Genomic DNA, 26,298 nt, shown 5'->3' with positions numbered 1-26,298 from the left:
CGCGCAATTGGTCAGACATGTTTGAGTGACAAATGACTGCGCCAATGGCGTAAGTATGATAAGGCAAATATTTTTTTTTTTTTTAGTGATTGAAAATTTTCGTTTATAAATTTGAAACTCATAGTTTTCAAATGCATTTTTTTCCTTCTTTGATTTATTTATTTTTTGATTGAAACAACTTTTAAAATTGAAGTAATGTTCTTTTGCGTTTGGGCCACATTTTGGATAGGAAAAAGAAATTGATTTTGAAAATAATACTTTTATCTGAAATTATTGTTTTTTTTTTTACTGATGCGTCACTTTTTTTAAGTGCAAAAGTTTTGAACTACCTTTTTTTTTGATTGAAGAAGTTTTGAAGACACTTTTTTTTGGATTGAATCATTTTGACACAATTTTTTTTTTGATTGAATCATTTTGACACAAATGTCAATTTCATGCCAATGTAATATTTATATTATAAACGCAAAACAGCATTACTTCAATCAAAAACAAAAGCAAAGAAAAATCATTTTCAAATACATTTTTTTTGTTTCAAATTTATTTTCCCTTCACTTTTTTTTTTAATTAAAAATATATATTTTGATTGAAGCAACTTTTTTTTAATTGAATAATAAAGACACAAATTTACCCTCCATACACAACCAAATCCCATGTATACATCCATGTATGTGTAGCTGTTTAATATTAAGTGTGGTCGCTAGATGGCGACAAAATTGCCCATTTTTTGGGATTGGTTTGGAATGAGGTTGTTTCCGGGAACTAGTCAAAACTCAGCCAAGGGCGGACGCCACAACTTGACTGAATTTGAGGTCCACTGATTTTGAATCCACACAAAAGAGGTATGTAGGAAACATTTTTTTTAGTTTATATATAATACACAGTTGTAGAAGTTGTACAATAGTAGTAGTGTTGTCGTTTCGGAAAGGAAAACCATGGCGCAACGCGTCTTTCTGGTTCACTAACGAGAGGGGGACTTAAATATTGACCTCATATTTAGAGGTACTCCTGACTAGACTAATACTTGATCGTATTTGAAGTTTTAGTACAATTAAATGCTTTTAAAAAGCCTGCAGTACTTCTGAATTTCCATCTGTGGCAGCTCTAATGTTAACACTGCCTTCAAGTGGTGTCATAATTATGGAAAACGTCAACTGTCCAATTGAAAATTAAAAAGTGAAAGAAGATTTATTGTAAATGTGACCGTAGTTTTGACGCCTGCATAATAACGGAGCGTTCACAGTTATACAATTCTTATTTTCCAAGCAAGTGTTAGCATAAATGTTTAGTTACAAACAAAAACTGACGCATTCTCTTGCTGTTGTCGGAGTACATCTACTAAAATAGTTTTGCCTATGCAACAAACCAAAATGAAGTCCATATTTGCTTTTTTTATTGTTATAACGAAAGCACATGAACAGAAAGTATAACAATTAGAAAGTGATATCATATTTCCCAAAGCAAGTAAAGCCAGCACAAGAATGCTAAGCCTAATTTAGAAAACCTGTTATTTGTAATATGATTAAAATTAACGATTTAATTTCATTAACTTGAGACTCGTCACACTTTAAACTTACAGGTTCAGTCGTTGTTTAAATATTTGGAAGCGTTAAATACTTTAAAAGGAACCTTATTATAATTTTTTTGTTAATATACAAAACCAGTTGTGGCAGCACTTTGTTTGCTAACCCTCCGAGGTCAAGTAAATAATACAGACGTCACCTCGCAAAATGACCCTCATTTTTTACATTTACTCTCACATTTAAATACAGTGGTACCTCTACATACGAAGTTAATCCGTTCCAGGACCTTGTTTGTAAGTCGAAATGGTCGTATGTCGAGCAGGATTTTCCCATAGGAATACATTATAATTCCATTAATTCGTTCCACAGCCCAAAAACCTGCACTAAATCCTTAAAAAATACTGCTGGTGCTATTACAAATGGCAATTACACATAGCAAAACAAATAAATTATAAATCAAAATTGGAATAATGTAATAAAAAGAATAATAATAATTCCTGTAATAGTGTAACGAATCGGGTTCTAATAAGGCGGACGTTTTTTTGTGTACCTGAACGCACCGCGGGGCTCACGTGCCAGAGACAGACCGGTGAGTTTGAGTTTCACTTTCACTTTGAATGTTCTCTTGAGAACACCATCAATTGCGGCAGACAGCAGGCGTTTTGTGTTGAATAAGTTGTAAAAGAAATGATGAAAACGTGGCGAAGCTGGCGATTTCTTTGGAGACAATAAGAATTGTCAGCTTAATTTATAAAGACTGGCGAACGATGGTCGGAGGAGGACCGTGGAGATGTATTGTTGAGCCATTTCATGGATGCCCACCCCACGCTCATATTTTTCTGTCATTTGCATCTTCATTTCGAAGGTAAGCATCAACTTTTTCCTTGTTTCACCACCTGTACCAACCTTTTCTGAAACCTGTGTTGATTTGTGACACAAGAAAATACGCCGTGCATTCGTCTGCGGTGCTGCCATTGTCGTTATATTTCGAGCATGTCGTCGGATGTAGAAACAAATGGCGAGTCAAATTTTACGTCGGATGTCGAAAAGTTCGTGTGTCGAAGCGATCGTATGTAGAGGTACCACTGTATTGTTCTAGTGCCAAATTTGTTTGCTAACGATATTTCTGCGTCATTTTGATTGTTTTCGCTTTGACGTGCGCTCGAACGGACACTGAAACGCCTCATTGGTAGTTTGGCGCGTCGTTGATATACGTTAGGCTGTCAGCCATGTTAAATGGGGCAGCTGAAGTGTTTATGCTCAGGTTGGGACTGACTAATTAACATTAATTAAACACAAAAAATATTAAATATTTAAAAGAATTGACACATTTTAAACGCAGTTTAACGTTCCAAACACAGGACTTTTATCAGTGCACACATTTCTGGTACACTGACTAAATTGACACGCACATTAGCTGAGCTAATGGCTAACAAAATGGAGAAATCCGATTGAATACGCACATTTAACAAATAAAAAAATGGTTTGATAAAAAATTTGAGTTTGGGCAAATATATACAGGGTGGGGCAGAGCAGGGGCGTCAATAGGTTTTAAGAACGGGGGGCTTAGCCCCCAGAATTTACACAGGATGTAAGTAAATGTAGCGTACAAGTACAAAACTTCACAAACAGCCAATCATAGAGGATAATGCCATGACTTTCGCTCACAGCACAGTAATTGTTTATTCCTATATATTGAATTTGTAAATCGCATGAATTACATTTTGGGCACATACTGTATGTAACAAAAATTGCTGTAATTTCAAACCCTGAAAAATACTACTCATTACTTAATTTAAATGATATCTGGGTCAGGCTAATTTGCCTTACACCCCCCCCCCCAAAAAAAAAAATGCATTATTCCATAGATGTTCATTCATAGTTTAATTACATTCAGTGAGAATTTACAATGTAAATAGTCGTAAAAATAAAAAAATGCAAGAATGAGAAGGTGTGTCCAAACTTTCTGGCAACTTAATAATGAATATGTCAGCATTTTTTTTTTTTTTTTTTTGAATAAAACAACACCAAAATGTTTAGGGGGCAGCTTAAAGATACTTAAATAGGCCTAACGACGCCACTGGGGCAGAGCAACGTGCTCATGTAAATTTGGCGCTCTGAAGCGATGGTTGCTCAGAGGGTTCCTGAAAAATAAACACAAAATAAACAACGCATGTTAAAAACCAAACTTTAAGCCCCACCCTCTCAAATAATTCCATCCCTACCATCCGCAGAGCAATCATCGCTCCAGGGCGCCAAATTTAAATAAGCAAGTTGCTCTGCCCCACCCTGTATAATGTTCTAGTATTTTCATATTTCACCCACATCGTTTTCGCTATGTTTTAGGCCTCTCAAAAATCGTTTATTTTTCTGCTTCTACCATTGCTCTTATTGTGCACTTTGATATCTTTGAAGGGAATAGTACCATTTCGTGTATATATTGTTTGACTGTATTAGGACACCCAATATAAAATAAATAGCATTTATATCATAGTGTAAGAAAAACAAGCAGAATATATTTGACATTAGGAACAATTGGACTAGAAATTATTAGAATTTGCAGCACCAAGACAACGGGCAGATAAGGGCAAAACAGATATAGGACGCCTTCTGACCACGGGAGCCCAACGTGCGCATCATGCTGCTGACTGAGCAAGATTGATGCTGACAACCAAGTGATAGGCAAGACATCTACAAGCACACGTGTGCACCACCAAATCCCGCAATCAGCTCTTCTGGACAGTCCAGAACAAATGGCGGGACATCTTGTCAAGGAACATCTGATACAGAGGAACCTGCGACCGAGAAGTGAAAATTCAGCAATCATGTGGCGCTGAGGTTGGCAAAATCCTTATCTCTCGTTGACCTGACAACACTAACTCCCGAATCCTCCTGTCCAATCCACAACAGACAATAATCCTAAACAACACCCAAACACACCCTACTTCCGGACCACAGCCCGCCTCACCAGAGCCTTTAAAAGACTGAATGTTTAACTAATCTAGTGCTGCAACGATTAATCGATTGATTCAGATTAAATTTTGCTGCTTCGAGTATTCTTTTAACTAAGTGGGGTTGTAATGGTTTATTTTGAAAGTGTTTGCTTTTTGTATTATTGATTTGGGTGGACACACTGCCCTCTTGTCTGCCTCATTTCACATGGCTGAATCAGCCTGCTCCATTTTAAGACCAACATAAGATAAGTTGTTGTTTGAGCTAATGTTTTTTAATGCAGTCGCAATTTATTTTATAAGTATATTTAGCCGTTTTTTGTGGGAATATGTGTCTTAACGATTTGTTAAGAGCATTGCGGGGAAAAAAAAACGTTAGCATTTTATTGCAACTACGCTAGCGGACTTTTGTAAGTAAGCCAATTGTTGTTTTGTCTTACATAGATTCGCATTAATTTTTTTTATACCGTTTGAGGCTCAGCTCAGGTATTTTAATTTTTCATGTTCCTTATCTGATTACTCAATTATTCGAACTAACTAGTCGATTAATTGACTACTAAATAATCGATAGCTGCAGCCCTAAACTAATCGTTATCATTTTTCTCGGGAATATTTTGTTGACTTGTGATATGGTGACCCTGGATCCAGTTTGCCTCCTCGCCTGGGTCTCTCTATGCAGTATGATTGCTGCCGACTTGGAATAAATTGTCAACTTGTGTTTTGAAGCCTTTTTCCAGCTTTTAAAATGGAGTCAGTAGAAGGGGTTAAGACTAAAGCCTGAGTTATACTCCCGCGTTGCGGTGATGGCGCAGCGACTACGGCGTCGTTCGACAGTCGATAGTTCTGCGGTGAGGGAACGCGTTGCTCTGTAATTCACCGCCAAGCCACTAGAGGGGTGTGGCGTTATGTTTGTACGGTTTTGGGTCATGCTTGTTGACTTCCGCTAGTCTAGTTTAAGGGAGAAAAAACAAACAATGCAAGATGGAACTCTTGAAAGTAAATATTCTGCTCATCAACACTGAATAAATATTGAACATAGAAATGTTGAGGGGCAGGCGACGCAGAAGACGGTTTCGAGGCGATCTGGCTGACTTTTGATGCCGCACAGAGAGTTTTAGACTCTGGTGGAGAGAGCTAGCTGCGGCGGCTAGCTTCAAACTGGCGTCGAGCGCTACGTTCAAGGTCTGCAAAGCCCTCCAGCCCGATTTGTTTGCCGTGTCCTACAACCAGCCAGTGGGAAGCCATAGCAGATTTCTGACATCTATGGATCTTCCCAAACTGCGTTGGGAGCCTTGATTTTAACGTTATCATAAAAAGCACCGAGGCACTCTCAATGAGTGATGATGTATCGTGTGTGAACTGTCTGTTATTGAAAATTAAAGATAAAACTCAACACCAAATCTGTGCTTTATTCTTCATATACTTGAAGTGTGACACGTAAATAAGTCACAGACTCACAGCAAACATTTGTACACAATAAATGATGAAGTACATCAACCAAAAATACGACATAAAGTCGGCAGTTTTTGGCCGACTGGGTCACCGCTTCGTGTGGCCACTCGATTCCGAACACACACGTCTCGGTGGTTATTCCATTTTTTTTTTTTTTTTTTTTTTTTTCCAATCGCCGACCTTGCCATTTGGCAATCACAATAATGTCTTGACGAGACTTGCTCTTTGATGATACTCCTGTCGGCTTGGTCCATTTTTGCGTGTAGAAAATAACGTTTGATTCTATTGTACAATGGTGGTGATTTCGCGCTAAACCGGAAACAATAGTCTGAGCGGACCAATCACAGTCCGTTTTCGCCACGTCATACACGTTTACGCGACGCGAAGGTTAGAAAATTCGAGAGGCGCGCGTCAGGCTACGGCGCAGGGTCGTAACTCGGGTCTTCCTTGACGGCGCAGGTCTGACACGGAAGTATAAATCTGCCTTTAGATGGATGCGCGGAGTTTGGCTTTTTGGCCGGGTTGTCGAGCTTGCGCCTGCTAGGGTCGTTTAAATTGCCCTAGCACGGTTCCGGCAGTTCGGCTGGCGTGATTCTGGCAATCTGGCTAAAAGATCAGACTTCTTCAATTTTTAGGTCTGCTTATAATCATTTAAATGTTTGACTGTTTAAAAAAAATGTCTTAAAATGGCAGTTTAACTTCACATAATTGTTAATTGCTCATATTGTTTTTCAACTGTTTTAAATTGAAATGAATTATACTATTTTACCAGAGTACAGTGGTACCTCTACATACGAAGTTAATTCGTTCCAAGACCTTGTTTGTAAGTCGAAATGGTCGTATGTCGAGCAGGATTTTCCCATAGGAATACATTAAAATTCCATTAATTCGTTCCACACCCAAAAACCTACACTAAATCCATAATAAATACTGCTGGTACAATTATTATAAATGGCAATTAAACATAGCAAAATAAACAAGTTATTAATAAAAATCTGAATAATATAATAATGATAATAATAATATTAATAATAATAATAATAATAAAAATGATTCCGTTAATAATGTAACAAATTGGATTCTAATGTGGCGGACACTTTTTGCTGTACCTGAATGCACCGCGGGGCTGACGTCACAGTGAGATAGGTCAGTGCGGTAGAGATAATACTTTCGTTTTCTTGAGAGCACAGTCAACTGCAGAGGGCAATGGGCGTTTTGTGTTGAATAAGTTCTTAAATAAATTATAAAAACGTGACGAAGCTGGCGATTTCTTTGGCGATGTTACCACAATAATAATTGTCACCTTAACTTATAAAGACTGGCGAACGGTGGTCGGAAGAGGACCGTGGAGCTGTATTGTTGAGCCAGTTCACGGATGCGCACCCCACGCTCATATTTTTCTATAATTTGCATCTTCATTTCAAAGGTAAGCATCACTTTAATCCTCGTTTCACCAACTGTACCAACTTTTTGGAAACCTGTGTTGATTTCTCACACAAGAAAATCCGCCGTGAGTTCGTTTGCGTTGCTGTCGTGTCGTCGTATTTCGAGCATGTCGTCGGATGTAGAAACAAATGGTGCGTCAAATTTTACGTCGGATGTCGAAAAGATCGTGTGTTGAAGCGATTGTATGTCGAGGTACCACTGTATAGTATTGTATCCATTCCTCTACAACAGACTTGTCCAAAGTCCGGCCTGGGGGCCAAATGCGGCCCGTGGTCAGATTTCATCCGGCCCCCAGCCTCTGTCATAAAATCAATAACGTCTGCATATGAAGTGGTTTACACGCTAAATGCTGCTCCTCATTTACCCACTCTAAGCAACATTACCACATGTGACCCTTTACTCCCAATTTTCTAAAATGGCGACAATCAACAACAAAAAAAAGTTGACTGCAACGACTGGCGCTTCAAGGGTAGGTGGAAACTGGAATATTTCGTCACTAAAATAGGCAACGACTGTGTCTGCCTCATTTGCAAAGAGACAGTCGCTGTTTTTAAAGAGTTCAATATGAGGCGATATTACCAAACAAGACACGCTGACATGTACGACAAGATTACAGGGTAGATACTGTACGTAGCGAGAAATTGAAGCAACTTGAAGCTAGTTTAATTTCACAGCAGCAGTATTTCGCAAGAGCCCGAGAGTCGAAAGAGAACGCCACAAAGGCTAGTTGCAAAATTGTTGAAATTATTAATTAAAAAAAAAAAAAAAAGTAGTGCGCAATGATTAATCGATTAACTCGAGTATTTGATTAGAAAAAAATATTCGGACTAAATTTTTGTTGTTTCGAGTATTCGTTTAATTGAAGTGGCATTGTAATGGTTGATTTTAAAAGTGTTTGCATTTAATTTTACTGATGAGGGGGGATACAATGCCCTCTGGTCTGCCTCTTTTCACATGGCTGAATCCAACTGCTCTCTGTTAAAACCAACATAAGCTAAGTTTTTGTTTGAGCGAATGTTTTTTTAATGCATTCTTAATTTATGTGTTGAGTTAATTATCGAGGGTTGATTGAATATTTGCTTGATTGATTGAATATCTGCTTGTGCTCATACATACCTAATACATGCATAATACTATTGCATAATAATATTTTTCTTATTGATATAACCAGTAAATGATTAATATAACCAGTAAATGATTATTGCTTGCTATACTAGGGTGTAGTATAATGTTTAAGTGTTACAAAGAGTAAAGAGGGTCGGGATGACAACTGCCTTGCTTCATGGCCGCAACATTGCGTAACTAGACCTTCTAGGACATCTTCAGCGTCTTACGTCTAGACTTTCGTCTAGGCCTTCGAGGACAATTTTCCATCCGAGGACATCTTCCACGGCCGCAGCGTTGCATAACTGAAGTGTCTGGTCATTTTGACTGTCCTTTACATGTGCCCTTGCTTACATACGTGTACTTATTTAGTTCCACCTACATGCTCACACATATCCAACCAAAATCACATGGGTGTTTCCAGCTTGCTTCCCCCTCCCTCAGGGCGGCACCCTTTCTGTGTTAGGACAAACCCCTAAATAAAAATACCAAGGAGGTTTTTTTCCTTAGATCAATTTTGGTGGCTGGACAGTGTAATCTAGCATTTCTCTGCCCAGTCACTCTTTTGCTCTCCTTGGCCAAGAAAACTGAGTGTCTTCTCTCCTTATTTTTGGATAATTTTACAATGTCTACCTAAGGATCTATTTTTGAACTTGACAGTATATTTAGCCATTTTTTGTGGGAATATGTGTCTGAACCACTTGTTAAGAGCATTGTAAAAAAAAAACACAAAAAAAACCCTAGCATTTCATAGCATTTAAGCTAGCCTTTTCTATCCAAGTTAGCCAATTGTTCTTTTGTTGTAAACAGATCCTCATTAAAAAAAAAAATTATATCGTTTGAGGCTCAGCTCAGGTGTTTTAATTTTTCATGTTCCTTATCCGATTACTCGATTATTCGAACAAACTAGTCCATCGATTAATCGACTACTAAAATATTCGATAGCTGCAGCCCTATAATAAAGCAAATGTGACACACAGAACGGCTTGCTAAAATTTGCTTAAATATATTGTTCTACGTAAAGGACGTCAGCAAATGTAACCCCCCCACATTTTTACCACACCAAATCTGGCCCCATTTGCAAAATGTTTGGACACCCCTGCTCTACAAAAACAGATTTTTTGGGGATAAAAAAAATTGCCACGCAATAGTAATTTAATTCATTGAGATAAAATCATTATAAACCCTCTAATAAATTCTTTCCCAAGCAGGATGTCGGTGGCTATGACCAAGGCGGACGGAGTCACGATGCTGACTCTGACCACCGACCCCAAAAGTAGCTGGCCCCCGCTGTGTCAGATTCTGGGAGGCCTGTGTTACAGCCCCGTTTGTTGCTCGGTGTCCCGTCACTTGAGAGGTGTCATGGGGACCTCACAGTCAGTTTTGGGGGCGCTGCACATCATGACTGGTCTCCTTAGCATCGGCCTGGGGGCCATACTCATGAGCAACGGAGGCGTTTCCCGTTGGGAAATGGATTTTACGGGTTTTCCTCACTGGTTAGGAGCGCTGGTAAGAATAATCATACAGTGCCTTGCAAAAGTATTCGGCCCCCTTGAAACTTGCAACCTTTCGCCACATTTCAGGCTTCAAACATAAAGATATAAAATTTTAATTTTTTGTCAAGAATCAATAACAAGTGGGACACAATCGTGAAGTGGAACAAAATTTATTGGATAATTTCAACTTTTTTAACAAATAAAAAACTGAAAAGTGGGGTGTGCAATATTATTCGGCCCCCTTGCGTTAATACTTTGTAGCGCCACCTTTTGCTCCAATTACAGCTGCAAGTCGCTTGGGGTATGTTTCTATCAGTTTTGCACATCGAGAGACTGACATTCTTGCCCATTCTTCCTTGCAAAACAGCTCGAGCTCAGTGAGGTTGGATGGAGAGGGTTTGTGAACAGCAGTCTTCAGCTCTTTCCACAGATTCTCCATTGGATTCAGGTCTGGCCATTCTAACACCTGGATACGTTTATTTTTGAACCATTCCATTGTAGATTTGGCTTTATGTTTTGGATCATTGTCCTTTTGGAAGATAAATCTCCGTCCCAGTCTCAGGTCTTGTGCAGATACCAACAGGTTTTCTTCCAGAATGTTCCTGTATTTGGCTGCATCCATCTTCCCGTCAATTTTAACCATCTTCCCTGTCCCTGCTGAAGAAAAGCAGGCCCAAACCACCACCATGTTTGACAGTGGGGATGGTGTGTTCAGGGTGATGAGCTGTGTTGCTTTTACGCCAAACATATCGTTTTGCATTGTGGCCAAAAAGTTCAATTTTGGTTTCATCTGACCAGAGCACCTTCTTCCACATGTTTGGTGTGTCTCCCTGGTGGCTTGTGGCAAACTTTAAACGAGACTTTTTATGGATATCTTTGAGAAATGGCTTTCTTCTAGCCACTCTTCCATAAAGGCCAGATTTGTGCAGTGTACGACTGATTGTTGTCCTATGGACAGACTCTCCCACCTCAGCTGTAGATCTCTGCAGTTCATCCAGAGCAGGGGTCCCCAAACTTTTTCCTGTGAGGGCCACATAACCCTTCTCTTCTCTGATGAGGGGCCGGGGTCAGTTTGTAACAGAAAAAGTGTGACGATTGCAGGAGTGCCTAAATGTAAAAATGTATTGTTTTTCAGAAAGCCACAATCAAATAACCCTTTCTGGATTCTTCACGGAACCAAAGTAAATAAAATAAAAATGATATAATATAATATAATATAATTAGGGCTGTCAAACGATTAAAATTTTTAAGCGAGTTAATCACAGCTTAAAAATTAATCGTAATTAATCGCAATTCAAACATCTCTAAAATATGCCTTATTTTTCTGTAAATTATTGTTGGAATGGAAAGATAAGACACAAGACGGATATATACATTCAACATACTGTACATAAGTACTGTATTTGTTTATTATAACAATAAATCAACAAGATGGCATTAACATTAATATTCTGTCAAAGCAATCCCTGGATAGAAAGACTTGTAGTTCTTAAAAGATAGATTTTAGTACAAATTATAGAAATTTTATGTTAAAACCCCTCTTAATGTTTTCGTTTTAATAAAATTGGTAAAATTTTCAATCAAAAAAATTAACTAGTAGCTCACCATTGTTGATGTCAAGAATTACACAATGCTCATGGTGCATAAAATCAGTCGCACCCAAGCGCCAGCAGAGGGAGACAAAAAACACAAGTAACAAGTGGACATGACACTGCTGTCATTTTAATCTGTTTGAGCGGGGCATATGCGTTAATTGCGTCAAATATTTTAACGTGATTAATGAAAAAAATTAATTAACGCCCGTTAACGCGATAACTTTGACAGCCCTTAATATAATATAATATAATATAATATAATATCATATCATATAATATCATATAATATCATATAATATAATATAATATAATATAATCAAGGGTGCACATAATTTTTTTGCCCAGGTTCTCAGAGGAGGACCTGGAGATGTGACTTGGTCCTCATTGAGCTTGAGAGCCGACCCACCTGATGCGATAAATTTATGACAAGCTTTACTTAGAGCCAATTAACTTTGATTAATTATATTAACAGTTAATGCTTGATTAACATCAACTGGCACAACAAAATTGCCATTACGTTGAAGTGAAATGTAAAGAAATAAACATAAAAGCACCAATTCAAAATAAAGGGCATTATGCGACTCCCACATTAACTCCAAGCCTTTTTAAAAGTGGAACATCCTCCTCATAAGACCTCATTGAACGTGCATGTTTAGCTTTGTAAAATGCGAGCAAAAACACGTTTGTCAGTGCATGTCGCTGTTCATTACCTTTATTCCGCCCTATTCCGCCACATGTCCATAGGGCGAGTGGGGTCCTGTTTGACATCGATAGTTTGCTTCTGTTTTTTTCGTGCTTTTCAAAGTTTGGATGGCTGAAATTCTTTGACCCTACATAAAATGCGTTGCTCTAATCGGCGACATTGGGATTCTCACGGCACATTTTGTACCGCATTTCCGTGCGAGCATCATTCGCTTCTAGCCACGGTACCTCCTGTAGCCACTTTTCAGCAAAAGTCCTTTTTTTCGGTAGCTCCGGTGACGTCTCTGTCGTCTGTCTGTCTTTTGACGGGGGTGGGGGAACACGGAAGTAATTACTCAGTGTGGCCTGCCTCATCGACATTTTGAGAAGTTATTTTCTCGTGTCCGCCGCAAATAGAGTGGTCAGCCATCGGTACGCAAAAGCGTATGGAAGCCGTTGAGGGCCAGCGCGTTTGTCTACGTCCAGTACGCATGTGCGGACCACTTATGTGCACCCCTGAATATAATATAATATAATATAATATCATGTAATATAATATAATATAATAATACTGTATTAATTAAATAGATAATAACCAAATAACCATTGCTCAGTTCTTCACAGAAAAAAGCCAGGACATAAATAACTATTGAAAAAAAAAAAAAAAAAAAATTTTTTTTTTTTTTTTACAATTTTTTTTTTTTTTTTTGTTCAGGGGGTCGGACCAAATGTGGCTGCGGGCCGTATCCGGCCCGCGGGCCGTAGTTTGGGGACCCCTGATCCAGAGTGATCATGGGCCTCTTGGCTGCATCTCTGATCAGTTTTCTCCTTGTTTGAGAAGAAAGTTTGGAAGGACGGCCGGGTCTTGGTAGATTTGCAGTGGTCTGATGCTCCTTCCATTTCAATATGATGGCTTGCACAGTGCTCCTTAAGATGTTTAAAGCTCGGGAAATCTTTTTGTATCCAAATCCGGCTTTAAACTTCTCCACAACAGTATCTCGGACCTGCCTGGTGTGTTCCTTGGTTTTCATAATGCTCTCTGCACTTTAAACAGAACCCTGAGACTATCACAGAGCAGGTGCATTTATACGGAGACTTGATTACACACAGGTAGATTCTATTTATCGTCATCGGTCATTTAGGACAACATTGGATCATTCAGAGATCCTCACTGAACTTCTGGAGTGAGTTTGATGCACTGAAAGTAAAGGGGCCAAATAATATTGCACGCCCCACTTTTCAGTTTTTTATTTGTTAAAAAAGTTGAAATTATCCAATAAATGTTGTTCCACTTCACGATTGTGTCCCACTTGTTGTTGATTCTTGACAAAAAAATTCAATTTCATATCTTTATGTTTGAAGCCTGAAATGTGGCGAAAGGTTGCAAGATTCAAGGGGGCCGAATACTTTTGCAAGGCACTGTAGTTATTTAGTAGACAAGAATCAACTCAAATGATTTTACATCCATTTTTTTTTTTTTTTTGATTCATAACATATTGTAAAAAGAGGATGATGTGTTTTTTGTTTTTTTTTTAAATTTGTTGCCGTTGACGACGCTAGACATCCATTACATTTGGAATGGGAGGAGTTCTTGTACATGTCGAATGCCATTTGGGAGATGGCACGCGATGTATTACGGTAATGAATGTAGGGCTGTCCCAAACGACTCATTTCCTCCCGATTAGTCAGCCGACTATTTATACGATTAGTCGACTAATCTAATCTAATCTAAGTTTAAAATATGCGAGTGAATATTTTTTAAAGTTTTTTTTTTTTATCTAAACCAAATATTAAATATCAATTAATGATTCTAAGCTAAAAATGTCAGACATTTTGATTAATAGATATAATTTATTACCTTCGTTTTATAGCTGGGTTGAAAAAAAAGCAGTTGCAGGGTAAAACGGACAAATTAGAAATAGTTCGGGGGCTTCATGCGCCATGAATCTGCTATGGCAGCATATAGACATATTGTTCAGGCATGAAAATCTCTCACCTTTCGGCGAAATTCGCCGTTTTGAAGTCAAAAAGGATGACCTACGTGAATCGTGTAGATCCGAGGAGAAAAATTTTAAGGGGGGGGGGGGGTCGTTTGTATGCATGTGCCAGTTACCTTCACGGATTACCATGCTATGAAAACGTCGCGGTTACAAAACCACTAAAATTTTCCGTCATACAGTAGTACGTATTCGTTATTTTTCATGTGTCGAAAATGCAGCCAGAATTTGCTTGGCGCGGCAGCGCTTACCCCTTCCCCTGTTTGATGCTGCGTGTGTCAGTGACGCTATTCCAGCAAACCCCAAAACAAGCACTCCAAACGCAAGGCGTAAATTCTTCAATTTATTGATCTCTCAAATCGTGGTAACTGAAATATACCAAATGAATACATTTAAAACGTTGTACACTCGTATTTTTCCACATGTGAGTAGCTTCAACAGTTTAGCTTCATGAAAAAGTTCGTCAAAAACAAAACACACATTTTCCTTTCAAATTCAATACACAAAGTTACTAAAAACTTACAAAGACGAATGATAGGCAAGGCTTAGCTAGGACAGCAACTTCATTGAGGTTAATCACAGCCGCTGAGAGAGAAACAAGTTTGTATGCGGGGAGGGAAAAAAAAAGAGCGTCAAAGATCGCTAATTGCGACAGATGATCTTGTACTAAGCACAAATTCACATTCGCTGGAGGAGGTAAAGTATCACTCCCAATTGTTTTTAGATGAATGCATTTGCCAGCATATTGAATTTAGTGAGTAATGGTTTTCGTTTTCATATTTTGTGGTATGACAAAGTTACTGCCGTTCGTTGCAGCTTGCGTTGAACACTGCTGGAGCGTCCGGTGAAAAAATAGCTCCCGTTAAGGTAGCGTCAAGCTTGTGTATTTAACAGTAATATAAAAGCAGTGTTGTCAATAACTATGGAGGTAGATTTGTGTCTTTATTATTCAATCAAAAAAAAAGTTGCTTCAATCAAATAAAAAGTTGCTTCAATCAAAATATATACTTTCAATCGAAGAGAAAGTCACTTCAATCAAAAAAAAATGTGTTTGAATGCAAAAATAAATTTGAAACTCAAAAAAATATATTTGAAAACTATTTTTCTTTGATTGAATTTTATTTTTTTGATCAAAGTCAAGTTTTTTTTAATTGAAACACCATTTTTGATTGAAGTCATGTAATTTTCCGTTTGGACCACATTTTGGCTAGGACATTTGTGTCTTTATTATTCAATCAAAAAATAAATTGCTTCAAACAAAAAAATATATATTTTCAAAAGAAAAATCACTTCAATCAAATTTTGTTTTAAATCAATCGTAGAAAAAAAGGTTTGAATGTGAAAAAATATTTGAGACTCAGAAATTCGCATTTGAACACTTTATTTTTCATTCAAACTGTTTTCTTTGATTGAAGCAATCCTTTTTGTGTTTGAGCCATATTAGGGGTAGGACATTTGTGTCAAAATCATTCAATCGCAATAAAAGTTGCTTTAATCAAAAAACTATTTTTAATCAAAGAAAAAAATCATTTGCAAAAACTTTTTTTTTTTTTTAAATATATTTTTTATTTGAAATATATATATTTTTTTATTGAAGTGTCACTTTTTTTGAAAAGCAAAAAGTTTTAAACTTATTTTTTTCAAAGTGGAAAAAGTTTTGAACACACTTTTTTTTTTGAAGTGGAAAAAGTTTTGAAGGCACTTTTTTTTCGATTGAATCATTTTGACACAAAGATTCTCCTTCAACGCTAGTTCCGGTGTGTTTGATTGGCAGGTAGCTGAGCCAATGACATAAAAGTATGAAGCAAGCATAATGGCCACCAGGGCTCCATCCAGCCATCGGAGTCTGTTGGAGTCTAAGCCGAATATAGGGCACCGGTACGGGCGTGTGACATCGGCATTTCACCGGAGTACCCGCAACGGTACGGTGCCCTGTCTGGCACACTGGTCGGACCCCGATATCACCCCCCAGGCGCGGAGGCCGGCTGTCGAGTGGACGCCCCGCGAATGACACGGCACTCATTCAAAGCTGAAGCGATGGGGCTGCCGGCGTGGATGCCGGCGACTCGCCGGTAGTCCACTCGCTCACTGGGCAGGCTAGTGTCGGGCCACTCGCCGACCACTCCCGTACCGGCGCGTCGCGGACACTCCGGTTGGAACCAATTGCCAACCGTCACGTCAGGGCAGCGGGTGAAGTTCGCCGTGTTAAATCACATTAAGCAACGGGGCACCGTACTCCGGTGAAATGCCGATGACTCCAACAGACTCCGATGGCTGGATGGAGCCCTGGCGGCCATTATGCTTGCTTCATACTTTTATGTCATTGGCTCAGCTACCTGCCAATCAAACACACCGGAACTAGCGTTGAAGGAGAATCTTTGTGTCAAAATGATTCAATCGAAAAAAAGTGCCTTCAAAACTTTTTCCACTTCAAAAAAAAAAAGTGTGTTAAAAACTTTTTCCACTTTGAAAAAAATAAGTTTAAAACTTTTTGCTTTTCAAAAAAAGTGACATTTCAATTAAAAAAAAAAAAAAAATTAAATAAAAAATATATTTAAAAAAAAAAAAGTTTTTGCAAATGATATTTTTCTTTGATTAAAAATAGTTTTTTGATTAAAGCAACTTTTATTGCGATTGAATGATTTTGACACAAATGTCCTACCCCTAATATGGCTCAAACACAAAAAGGATTGCTTCAATCAAAGAAAACAGTTTGAATGAAAAATAAAGTGTTCAAATGCGAATTTCTGAGTCTCAAATATTTTTTCACATTCAAACCTTTTTTTCTACGATTGATTTTTTAAAAAAAAATTTGATTGAAGTGATTTTTCTTTTGAAAATATATATTTTTTTGTTTGAAGCAATTTATTTTTGATTGAATAATAAAGACACAAATGTCCTAGCCAAAATGTGGTCCAAACGGAAAATTACATGACTTCAATCAAAAATGGTGTTTCAATTAAAAAAAACTTGACTTTGATCAAAAAAATAAAATTCAATCAAAGAAAAATAGTTTTCAAATATATTTTTTTGAGTTTCAAATTTATTTTTGCATTCAAACACATTTTTTTTGATTGAAGTGACGTTTTCTTCGATTGAAAGTATATATTTTGATTGAAGCAACTTTTTATTTGATCGAAGCAACTTTTTTTTTTGATTGAATAATAAAGACACAAATCTACCTCCATAAATAACGCGGTATCGTAATGCGTAACTAATCTGATTACTTTCTTTCAGTAAAGAACAATCTAACGCGTTCATTTTTCTAAATCAGTAATCTGAGTAAAATTACTTTCCTTGATGCCTGTGCGTTACTATTACTACATAATGTGTGTAGAATGAAGAATACTGTAGTCATGGGAGTGACATCACATGTCACATTTTTTAATTGGGGATGGAACAAAAAGGGTCACGTGTATTACCATGATGCGTGAGCGCTGGGAGTTTGCGGCCAAAACAACATAGCCTTGCTACCTCGCCAGGATGCGATGAAATAGGCAGGAGACATACTACAAACGGCTGCATTTGCACACTGGAAACACAGCCATTACTTCACATTTTTGTCCAGTAAAGATAACAAAAATATCTCCGTGTGCTGCGAACTTTGCGCTGGCTCAAAAAGACTGTCGACCGCTATAAGCATCCAATTCAAGCACCACTTGGAATTACAGCACAACAGGTAACACGACAGCCAGGACTTTTTGATACTGCTCGTGCTCAATCCTCGGTTCAAGCTCAGTTGTTGTTGAGGGTTTTGAAAGCTTAGGTTTAAAGAAATTCTAAATATCCATCTTGCCTCCTCAGCTGTAGTTTTGGCTAAGCAATGCAAACGGCTGTCTCTAAGGTTCTATAGTCACATGATCTGTTCGAAAAATAATTTGGACCCATTATGAAATACTTTGAAGGATTCCTGTTCATTTTATTCATTTGTGTTGTTTGTTTTATTGCTCTAAAACTTTTATAGACAACATTTTAAGGGCCATATTCAATGGTCTTTATTTTAAAGGGGAAGTTCAGAATTTTTTACATTAGGCTTAATCTTTGAGTTAGCCGGGGTTTAATTAGTCGTTGGAAATGATTTGAACAAATTCTGTGCAGTTTGACAGTTATTTGTTAGTTTCAGGGCTCCGGAGTGGCTAAGCTAGCGCGAGTCAATGGTGGTTGAAATCAACTCCTTCAACTAATTAAACCCCCGTTAACTCGAATATTAAGCCTTATGTGAAAAATTAAAATGGTCAAATTCGCCACATGTAGGACGTTTTGCCGACGGCGGACATTTTGGCAGAACGCCGGAACATATTTCCTCCACACCTTTCTCACCTTTTTAACCCCTGACCCATTTTCATGCCTGATTGTTCTATCAAACACAACAGTTGTTTTGGCTTAAAATACAGCAGTTTCTTTTAAAGAGGAGTGCAAGAGCAGAAACTGCTTTTCAGTCTTGTCTGTGTTTTCCGCCGTATATTGTTTTTTTTAATGATAAAAATAGTCACCTGCCCTAGAAAAACTCCTTAACGTACACTTTTTCTTTTTCTACCACAGTTCATTCTCTTCGGTATCATCTGCATTTTGTCCGAGAAGTTCCCTAGTCCGTGTCTGGTGAGTCACTCATCTACTGTATGTTGACTGGAATAGTATCTTTTCTTGTATTTACTGTTTGACAGTTTGTATTACTCTGGGACACCCAATATAAAATAAATAGCATTTATAGCTTGCCAACTTGACAGTCACTTCCCTACCACCTTGACTAGGTCATCTTAAAAGGGAAACCTGTTGTATTGCAAATGTAATTTCTGAAGTTGCTTTACAATAATAGTGTAAAATCCATTTTATCCTGAGAAAAAAAAATCTGAAAGACCTTATATTTAAATGTGTTTTAATTGTATCTTCAATAAATGTGCATTCTTTTGTCAAAAACACTTAGTAATTGAGGTTAAATTTGATGTTTGGTGCTTTAGTTTTTAAATATGACTCAATATTATCTAAATAATGGGTGCGAGAAAAGTATTAATTTTCAGTTGAAATGGCATTAAAAAAGGTCTTAAAAGTCTTGAATTTAAGATTTATCAATCCTGGGGGGACCCTGTAAAAAGAGGATGGATGTTCCAACAAGACAATGATCCAACACACAGAAGTAAATCAACTTCAGAAGAACAAAATATACGTTCTGGAGTAGCCAAGTCAAAGTCCAGACATGAACCCCATTGAGATGCTGTGGCAAGACCTAAAGACAGACATCCCAGGAATCTGACTGAACTACAGCAGTTTTGTAGAGAAGCATGGGCCAAGATTAGTCCTGATCGATGTGCCAGACTGATCAGCAGCTACAGGAAGCATCTGGTTGAAGTTATTACTGCCAAAGGGGGGGGGGGCACAAAATATTAAATGTGATGGTTAGCTTACTTATTTTCCCCCTCCTATCATTGTTTGCATACTATCCTCATTAAAATATGAAAACATATAAATATTTGGGTGGTTTAAGTGAAAGCAGACAGTTTTTTCATCTGTGTGATTTTGACAAAGATCAGATCACATTTGGTGATTTTATGCAGAAATGGGAGAAATTCCAAAAGGTTCAAATACTTTTCATACCACTGTAGCAGTGAACTCTCTCTCACTGTTATCATTGGCGTGCGGGCCTACACACAAACAAGGACCCAAACGGAACTGCTCATAGCTACCAGAAAAAAATGGATCAAATTGGTTGGCAATTAATTTATTTATCGATTTTAATCTATAAGTTGTTGCAGCCTTACTCGGGAGTTACTTGTGACATGGTTGGACGTGTGACTCGTGCAATTGTTTGATATATGCATCTTTTTTGCTTTTTAGGTGCTGGTCAACGTCATTTTAAACTTTTCAGGAATCGCCTTCGCCATCGCCGGCATTGTCCTTTACTCCAACAACTTGGCCAGAATCTACCTGTGGGGTTTTTGTGGGAAGTACGATGATGATTATTATGTCAGACAGCATCCCACCCCAGATCCCGCCGGGGTTAAGTACAAGCTCCGCTGCTTGGAGGGAAAAGACATGATTTTGGTGAGCGCATGATATCAGACATGTATTTTTTTCATGAAAAACTACAAAACCGTCATAGGGATGAAAATATTCATTGTTTTCCCTATTTTTTTTTTTTTCAAACAACACAAAAAAGGGAATATTTATATATTTGTTTTTAAATCAACATATTTTTTAATTAAAAGAAAATGATTAAACAGGAAAGAAAATATACATCTTTAATTTTTTCCGTCAAAAAATATTTTCCCTGTTTTTGAATGAACAAAATTATACCACAATGATAGCAAAAAAATGACAAAACCATAAAAAAGAAAGGGAATATTTACTAATTTGTAATCGACATATTTTTTTTAATAAAAAAAAAAAGATAAAATAAAGAAGGAAAATATTGGTCTTTTATTTTTTTTCAATCAAAAATATTTATTTATTTATTTTTTCTTTTTAAAAAAATTATTATTATTTATTTCTATTTTTTGGGGAATGAATAAAATTAAAACACAATAATAGGAATGAGAATATTTACTGTTTTTATTTTACAAAAAAAAAGACAAAACATAAAAAGGAAAGGGAATACAGTATGTATTGTATTTATTCATTTGTAATCAACATATTTTTTCAAATTAAAAGTAAATGATGAAAACAAAAGGAAGGAAAATATTTAACATTTTTTTTTAATCAAAATTATTTTATTTTTCCCAATGTATTTTTTATTGATTTTCCAACAAATAATTCACACCGTCAAAAACAATACCATAAAAACACACCAGAACACAAAAAACCCAACATACACAAAAAAAAACAATTGTTCTTCTACCATTATTAAGCTCCAGTTTCACCTTTTTTTTTTCTTCCTCCTCCTTCTTCCCCCTTTATCCTCCATAACACAGAATCACAGTTCACAGTTTGATACAGTGGCCCTCATGTTAATTTCCTCTTTTTGACATAACTCATAAAAGGTGTCCACATGTCCTCAAAAGTCTGTTGTTTGCCCTTCAAAATGAATGTCATTCGTTCTAAAGGCATTATTGACAACATGTGATTCATCCATTGTTTGGTAGAAGGTCCACAATTCGATTTCCATACCAGTGCAATGCATTTCTTCACCATTGTTAAACCAAGATTAATAAGTGTCTGTTCATGTTTGCTAAAATTATGTTCTTCTGGAAACAGTCCCAACAAAAAAAAACTTTGGCCCGAATGGAATTTTTTTTAAAATCACTTCCTCCAACATCTTTTTTACCTCGTGCCAAAATTTCTTAACTTCTCCGCATTGCCATACACAGTGAAATAGGGTACCTTTTTCTCTTGTACATTTAAAGTGCATGTGACACGAAAAAGCATGTTTATTTCATAATACACGCGGTATTTTATGCCCCTGAATGATATGGACCGCTTTGATGTGTGTGGAAGCGATCGCTATATTTATTTCGTTTTTTGAATCCCGCGCCATGAAAATGAGTGACTTCCGGCTTCGCTCTTGCATTGAGGAGGAGGGCGCTGTGACGTGTACGGTAGAAGACGTCCTCTTCACTATACAGCGTGCTGTTGTGTATGAGGACGAAGGATTCAGGTGATTTTGCGGATTAATACGTTTATTTTTCGCATCACGCCAGCCAAACGGCTGCAGAAAAATCATTCTGTATGAGGGAGAGGCGTATGCGCCTTTTTGGAGTTTCAAAAGGTTCCCATTCACCGTGGATATTGGCCAAAACAAGCCCGACTACAGTGGGAGCATTGGACTTAGGAGGAAGTGAGTAAACATCTTGTTTAGTATTATGTCAAATATTAATACAGCTATTACAAAGTAAACACTACAAACTTTCTTTAAATAAAGGACGACTTACGTTTGATCATTGATAAGCACGTAAAAAGCTCTCCTCATGCACATTAGCACGTTAGCTGCACAACAACTGCAGCCACAGTCCTCCAGTGAACGAACTGTAAATTGCTCTCCGCCGGGCGGTTTGCCGATCCGCAATGACATTCGACAACTCAGTCATCATGTCAAATAATCCAGGCGAGTTATGTGTGATTTTCCGCTTCGAAGACTTTGAAACATCACTCGGTTCGGGTTAGCATGTCGGCTAGCTGTCACGCCTTTTGGTTTGTTTACATTCTCAGAAGCCGGGGAAGGGAAATGACATACAGTATGTCCGATTTAGGTGTCATAAAATATCGTTCGGGAGGTGCGACAGAAGGTGAAGTCGACAGTTTTGACCATTATGGAGTAATTTTGCCATGGCGTCCTGAATAAATGCATTTTTATTATTTCATATTCCATTTAGCACAAGACTGTTATTTGTGTCATGACCATGCCGTTTATTTAGCAATTCAGGTAAATACTTGGATAAAAAGAATATCTTGTAAAAATATTGAAGTAAAGAGACAGAAACAATGAGATTTTGCAGCTCTCTTCGTCGCGTTTTCCTCGTTTTGAATAGGTCCCCCTCAACGGGCTGACTGGTCCTTCTCAAGCCATTTATATAGCTATTGGGGATAAATACTTGGATAAAAAGAATATCCTGTAAACATATTGGAGTAGAGAGACTGAAACAATGACATTTTGCGGCTCTCTTTGTCGCGTTTTCCTCGTTCTGAATAATTCCCCCTCAATGGGCTGAATAGTAAAACCGATGAGCCCAGTCTACCGCTGACGCCATCCACCTGTTGGGGACGCTAAAGCCCTATAATGGTAGGTGTGGCTAATCAGCAGATTAATTAAAAGAATAATTTCTCTTCATCTGTGCTTTGCTAAATTGTTGTATATAGTCGAATCGTCTCAAAATATGATTCTAATTCACATAATAATGCCATTTAAGACTTTTTTTTCCTCATGTCGTATGCTCTTTAAAGCAGGTATCAGGAATGTTTTTATTATATCTGTTTAGTTCTACAGGTGTTATGTATGTTCACATTATCCACTTATATTGAATAAGTCTTAGCCTTGCGTTCATGCATTTAGTTTGAGCATTCACACACAACTTAGCCCAATCCCTTTCTGTTATAGAAAATATTTGTTTTTTTAATTAATAAAATGACAAATTAATTGGTAGAAATGACACATTTGTTTTTCCCCCCTATTGTTATACTTTTTTTTGTTAAACAAAAAAAAATATAAAGCATAAAAAGGGAAAATTTATTGCTTTGTATTTGTAATCAACGTATTTTGATATAATAATAGACAGGAAAAAAATAGGAAAAAAAATATTCATCTTTTTTTTTTTTGTATTTTTTTTTCACCAATCAAGAATATTTTTCCCTTGTTTTTTTGATTAATAAAATGGTTTATTTTTTAATGCCAAAAAATATTTAATAAAAAGAAAAGGGAATGTCAATTTTTTTTTTTTTAATCGAATTTATTTTTTTTAATAAAAAAAAAAAGACTACACAAACAGGAAAATAAATATAAAATATATTTGAAAGAATTTAAAAAAAATAAATAAATAAATAAATTTTTTCAATCATATTTTTTCCTTTTGTTACTTTAATTTAAAAAAAAAAATCACAAAACAATAACAGCAATGTGAACTCCCCGCCCCTATTTTTTGACTTTTTTTTTTTTTTTTTTAAAGAAAATAAACCATTTTGTAGCTACTGCTCTATAAAGAGTTGCGTGATTGTGTCCATGGCAAAGATGCTGGCGCGAGGCATCAACGGCGTGGCCATCGTGCTGTGCGTCCTGGAACTCTGCCTGGTCATCAGCTCCTTCGTATTGGCCATCAAATCTCTGTGCCGAAGGGGACGCGACGACAACGGGGACGTCCGACAACAGGAGGTGACTTCGTAACATTTTTCGCAATGCTAGCAAAATTCTGCTGGAATGTTACAAGTAGAGTTGTTCCGATATTATATTAAAAGTATTCTAAAATGATACTGGACATCGGTTTTAGGCCATTATGCATATTGCCTTCAAAGTGAATGTAAAAGCCTTTTTACAAAGCCTGGTCGCAGCTTATCATAGCAGTTACACTTATTGAGCATTAGTCGTCTCCAATACAAGATGCTTGGGATTTGATGTTAGCAGACTATTTGCATTCATGTTGCAAAAATTAAATGAACGTATAACTCCTGCGGTACCAGAAAGAAATAGTCTTGTAGAAAACTAGAAAAGTAATAAAATTTGCACAAAAGCCTAGCAAAATGTATCTTGGGATTAGCCAATGCATTGGAATGTCCTTTGATTTCTAATGTTTTGGTCGCCCCCTAGTTGCTCCTTGGGGTAACTACTGTAAACATGATTTACTTGTGAATGATTCCTTTTATTTGATTGATGATGATCATTTTATCCCATTTCAAATTATATATATTTTTTATATGGGACATTTATTTTCTAAAATATCAGTTGAAGTTGCTCTCAGTTTTAGCAAAATGTTTATTTTATTTGGAAAACCTTGAAGTTGTCACATCTAGGGCTGCAGCTATCGATAATTTTTACAGTCCAGTAGTCTCTCAACTAGTTAGTTCGAATAATCAAATCATTGGATTAGGAACATTTAATGCGTTGCAGGATAAATTTTAGGAGCTGTAAAACAAAGGTTTGCTAAGATTACACTTTAAAAATAGCATTAAATACGAATACAAAGTAAAATTCCCGAGTGTTTCTTCAAACTATGCAGAGTTGCACTTTCATTTAAAAAATAAGTTCAAATACCTGAGCTTAGCCCTAAACGGTATTAAAAAAAATAAATAAATGGGCATCTAAGTACAACAAAAGAGCAATTGGCTAACTTGCACAGCAAAGACGAAGCTTCAAAGACGACTTGTTAAAGGGTTAAAAAATGAAAACGTATACATGTTTGGGTGGTTTTAGTTAAAGCAGACACTGTATTTTCATCTGTGTGATTTTGACAAAGATCAGATCACATTTGATGGTGATTCAATGGAGCAATGTGAGAAATTCCAAAAGGTTCAGATACTTTTTCATTCCACTGTACCTATAATCTCAGTTAGGAATGCATAAAAAAACTTATTAGCTCAAACAAAAACTGACCTTATGTTGGTCTTAACAGGGTGCAGCAGGATTCAGCCATGTTAAATGAGTTACGTCATATTCATTGTTGCCACTAGAGGGCTGTGTATCCACCTAAATCAATAAAACTAAATGCAAACGCTTTCAAAACAAACCATGACAACGCCATTTTAATGAAACGAATACTCAAAGCAACTAAATTCGATTCGAAGCTTTTTTCCAAATTAAACTACTCAAGTTATCGTTGCAGCACAAGTTACATTTATCACTATTAAAGCATCCAGAGGATGGACAATAACAATTAACAATGGGTATCGGTTTGATATCGCATCAGATTTTTGGATTTGGACAATACCGGGACAATCGGTTAAAAAGTCATTATCGGACAACTCTAGTTACAGTAACCATAAGTGTTTTATTTTCCTGACAGTCTTTTTTTCATATACTTGTTCTTTTCTCACATTTGTGTGGAAGATGAAATGTCAGCTTTTGTTTGTTTTGAATTTTAGGGTCATGACCAGCCGGACAGTGTATACAAGCCGCTCCTGAATGAAGGCGAGGAGGCCTAAATGTTCCTCTCTTCCCTCCTCTAATTGCACCTTATATGCTCTTTTGCATCTTGAATTTATATCAAACTAAAAAAAAAAGTTATTTTCCATTTGATTACATTTGATTTATTATTGTGTTTATGTTACATTTTGGTATAAGTAATCACTGGTTGTGTTTTTTTTTTTGTTTTTTTTTTACTCAATGCTATCACATTAGCTTGTCAAGACATAGTGACAAATAGTCTTTTTTTCTCTCTGTTTTAGTCCAAGATAATTATGTTTACTGTTATTCATTTTTCTATGTATGACAATATTTACTTTGTTTATTTTTATATTTAATCCTAAATGTAAACACAAATATTCAAAAATAACAATCATATCAAATCACTCTTCTTATGCATTACGATGGCCACTAGAGGGAGACAGTGCGTGTGATTGGTTTGGAATGAGGGAGAGACAGCGAGAGCCAAAAGTGGTATTTATTTGCCATGTGGCAAAATGGATTTTGCCATGTGGCATTT

The 26,298-nt window shown here is 36.8% G+C and overlaps 1 protein-coding gene across 2 annotated transcripts; it reads left to right on the top strand.

Annotated features, from left to right (window-relative positions):
* The first annotated feature begins 729 nt into the window (after positions 1 to 729).
* LOC130915368 (uncharacterized) lies at positions 730 to 26,271 on the top strand. Of its 2 annotated transcripts, none has more exons than XM_057835336.1 (6): positions 730 to 839; positions 9,685 to 9,982; positions 18,785 to 18,841; positions 20,075 to 20,281; positions 23,895 to 24,035; positions 25,739 to 26,270. In XM_057835336.1, exons 2-6 carry the CDS (start codon positions 9,686 to 9,688, stop codon positions 25,796 to 25,798), a joined length of 762 nt encoding a protein of 253 aa, XP_057691319.1. In that variant the 5' UTR covers positions 730 to 839; position 9,685; the 3' UTR covers positions 25,799 to 26,270. The 2 variants fall into 2 exon arrangements, with proteins under 2 accessions (XP_057691319.1, XP_057691320.1); XM_057835337.1 differs by having other exon boundaries at positions 778 to 839; positions 9,682 to 9,982; positions 25,739 to 26,271.
* Positions 26,272 to 26,298: the final 27 nt, after the last annotated feature.

Source organism: Corythoichthys intestinalis, chromosome 4 (assembly GCF_030265065.1).
Source record: "Corythoichthys intestinalis isolate RoL2023-P3 chromosome 4, ASM3026506v1, whole genome shotgun sequence".
Lineage (NCBI taxonomy): Eukaryota > Metazoa > Chordata > Actinopteri > Syngnathiformes > Syngnathidae > Corythoichthys > Corythoichthys intestinalis.
The sequence above is the reverse complement of the archived record's forward strand: the minus strand, read 5'-3'. Positions and strand labels throughout refer to the sequence as shown.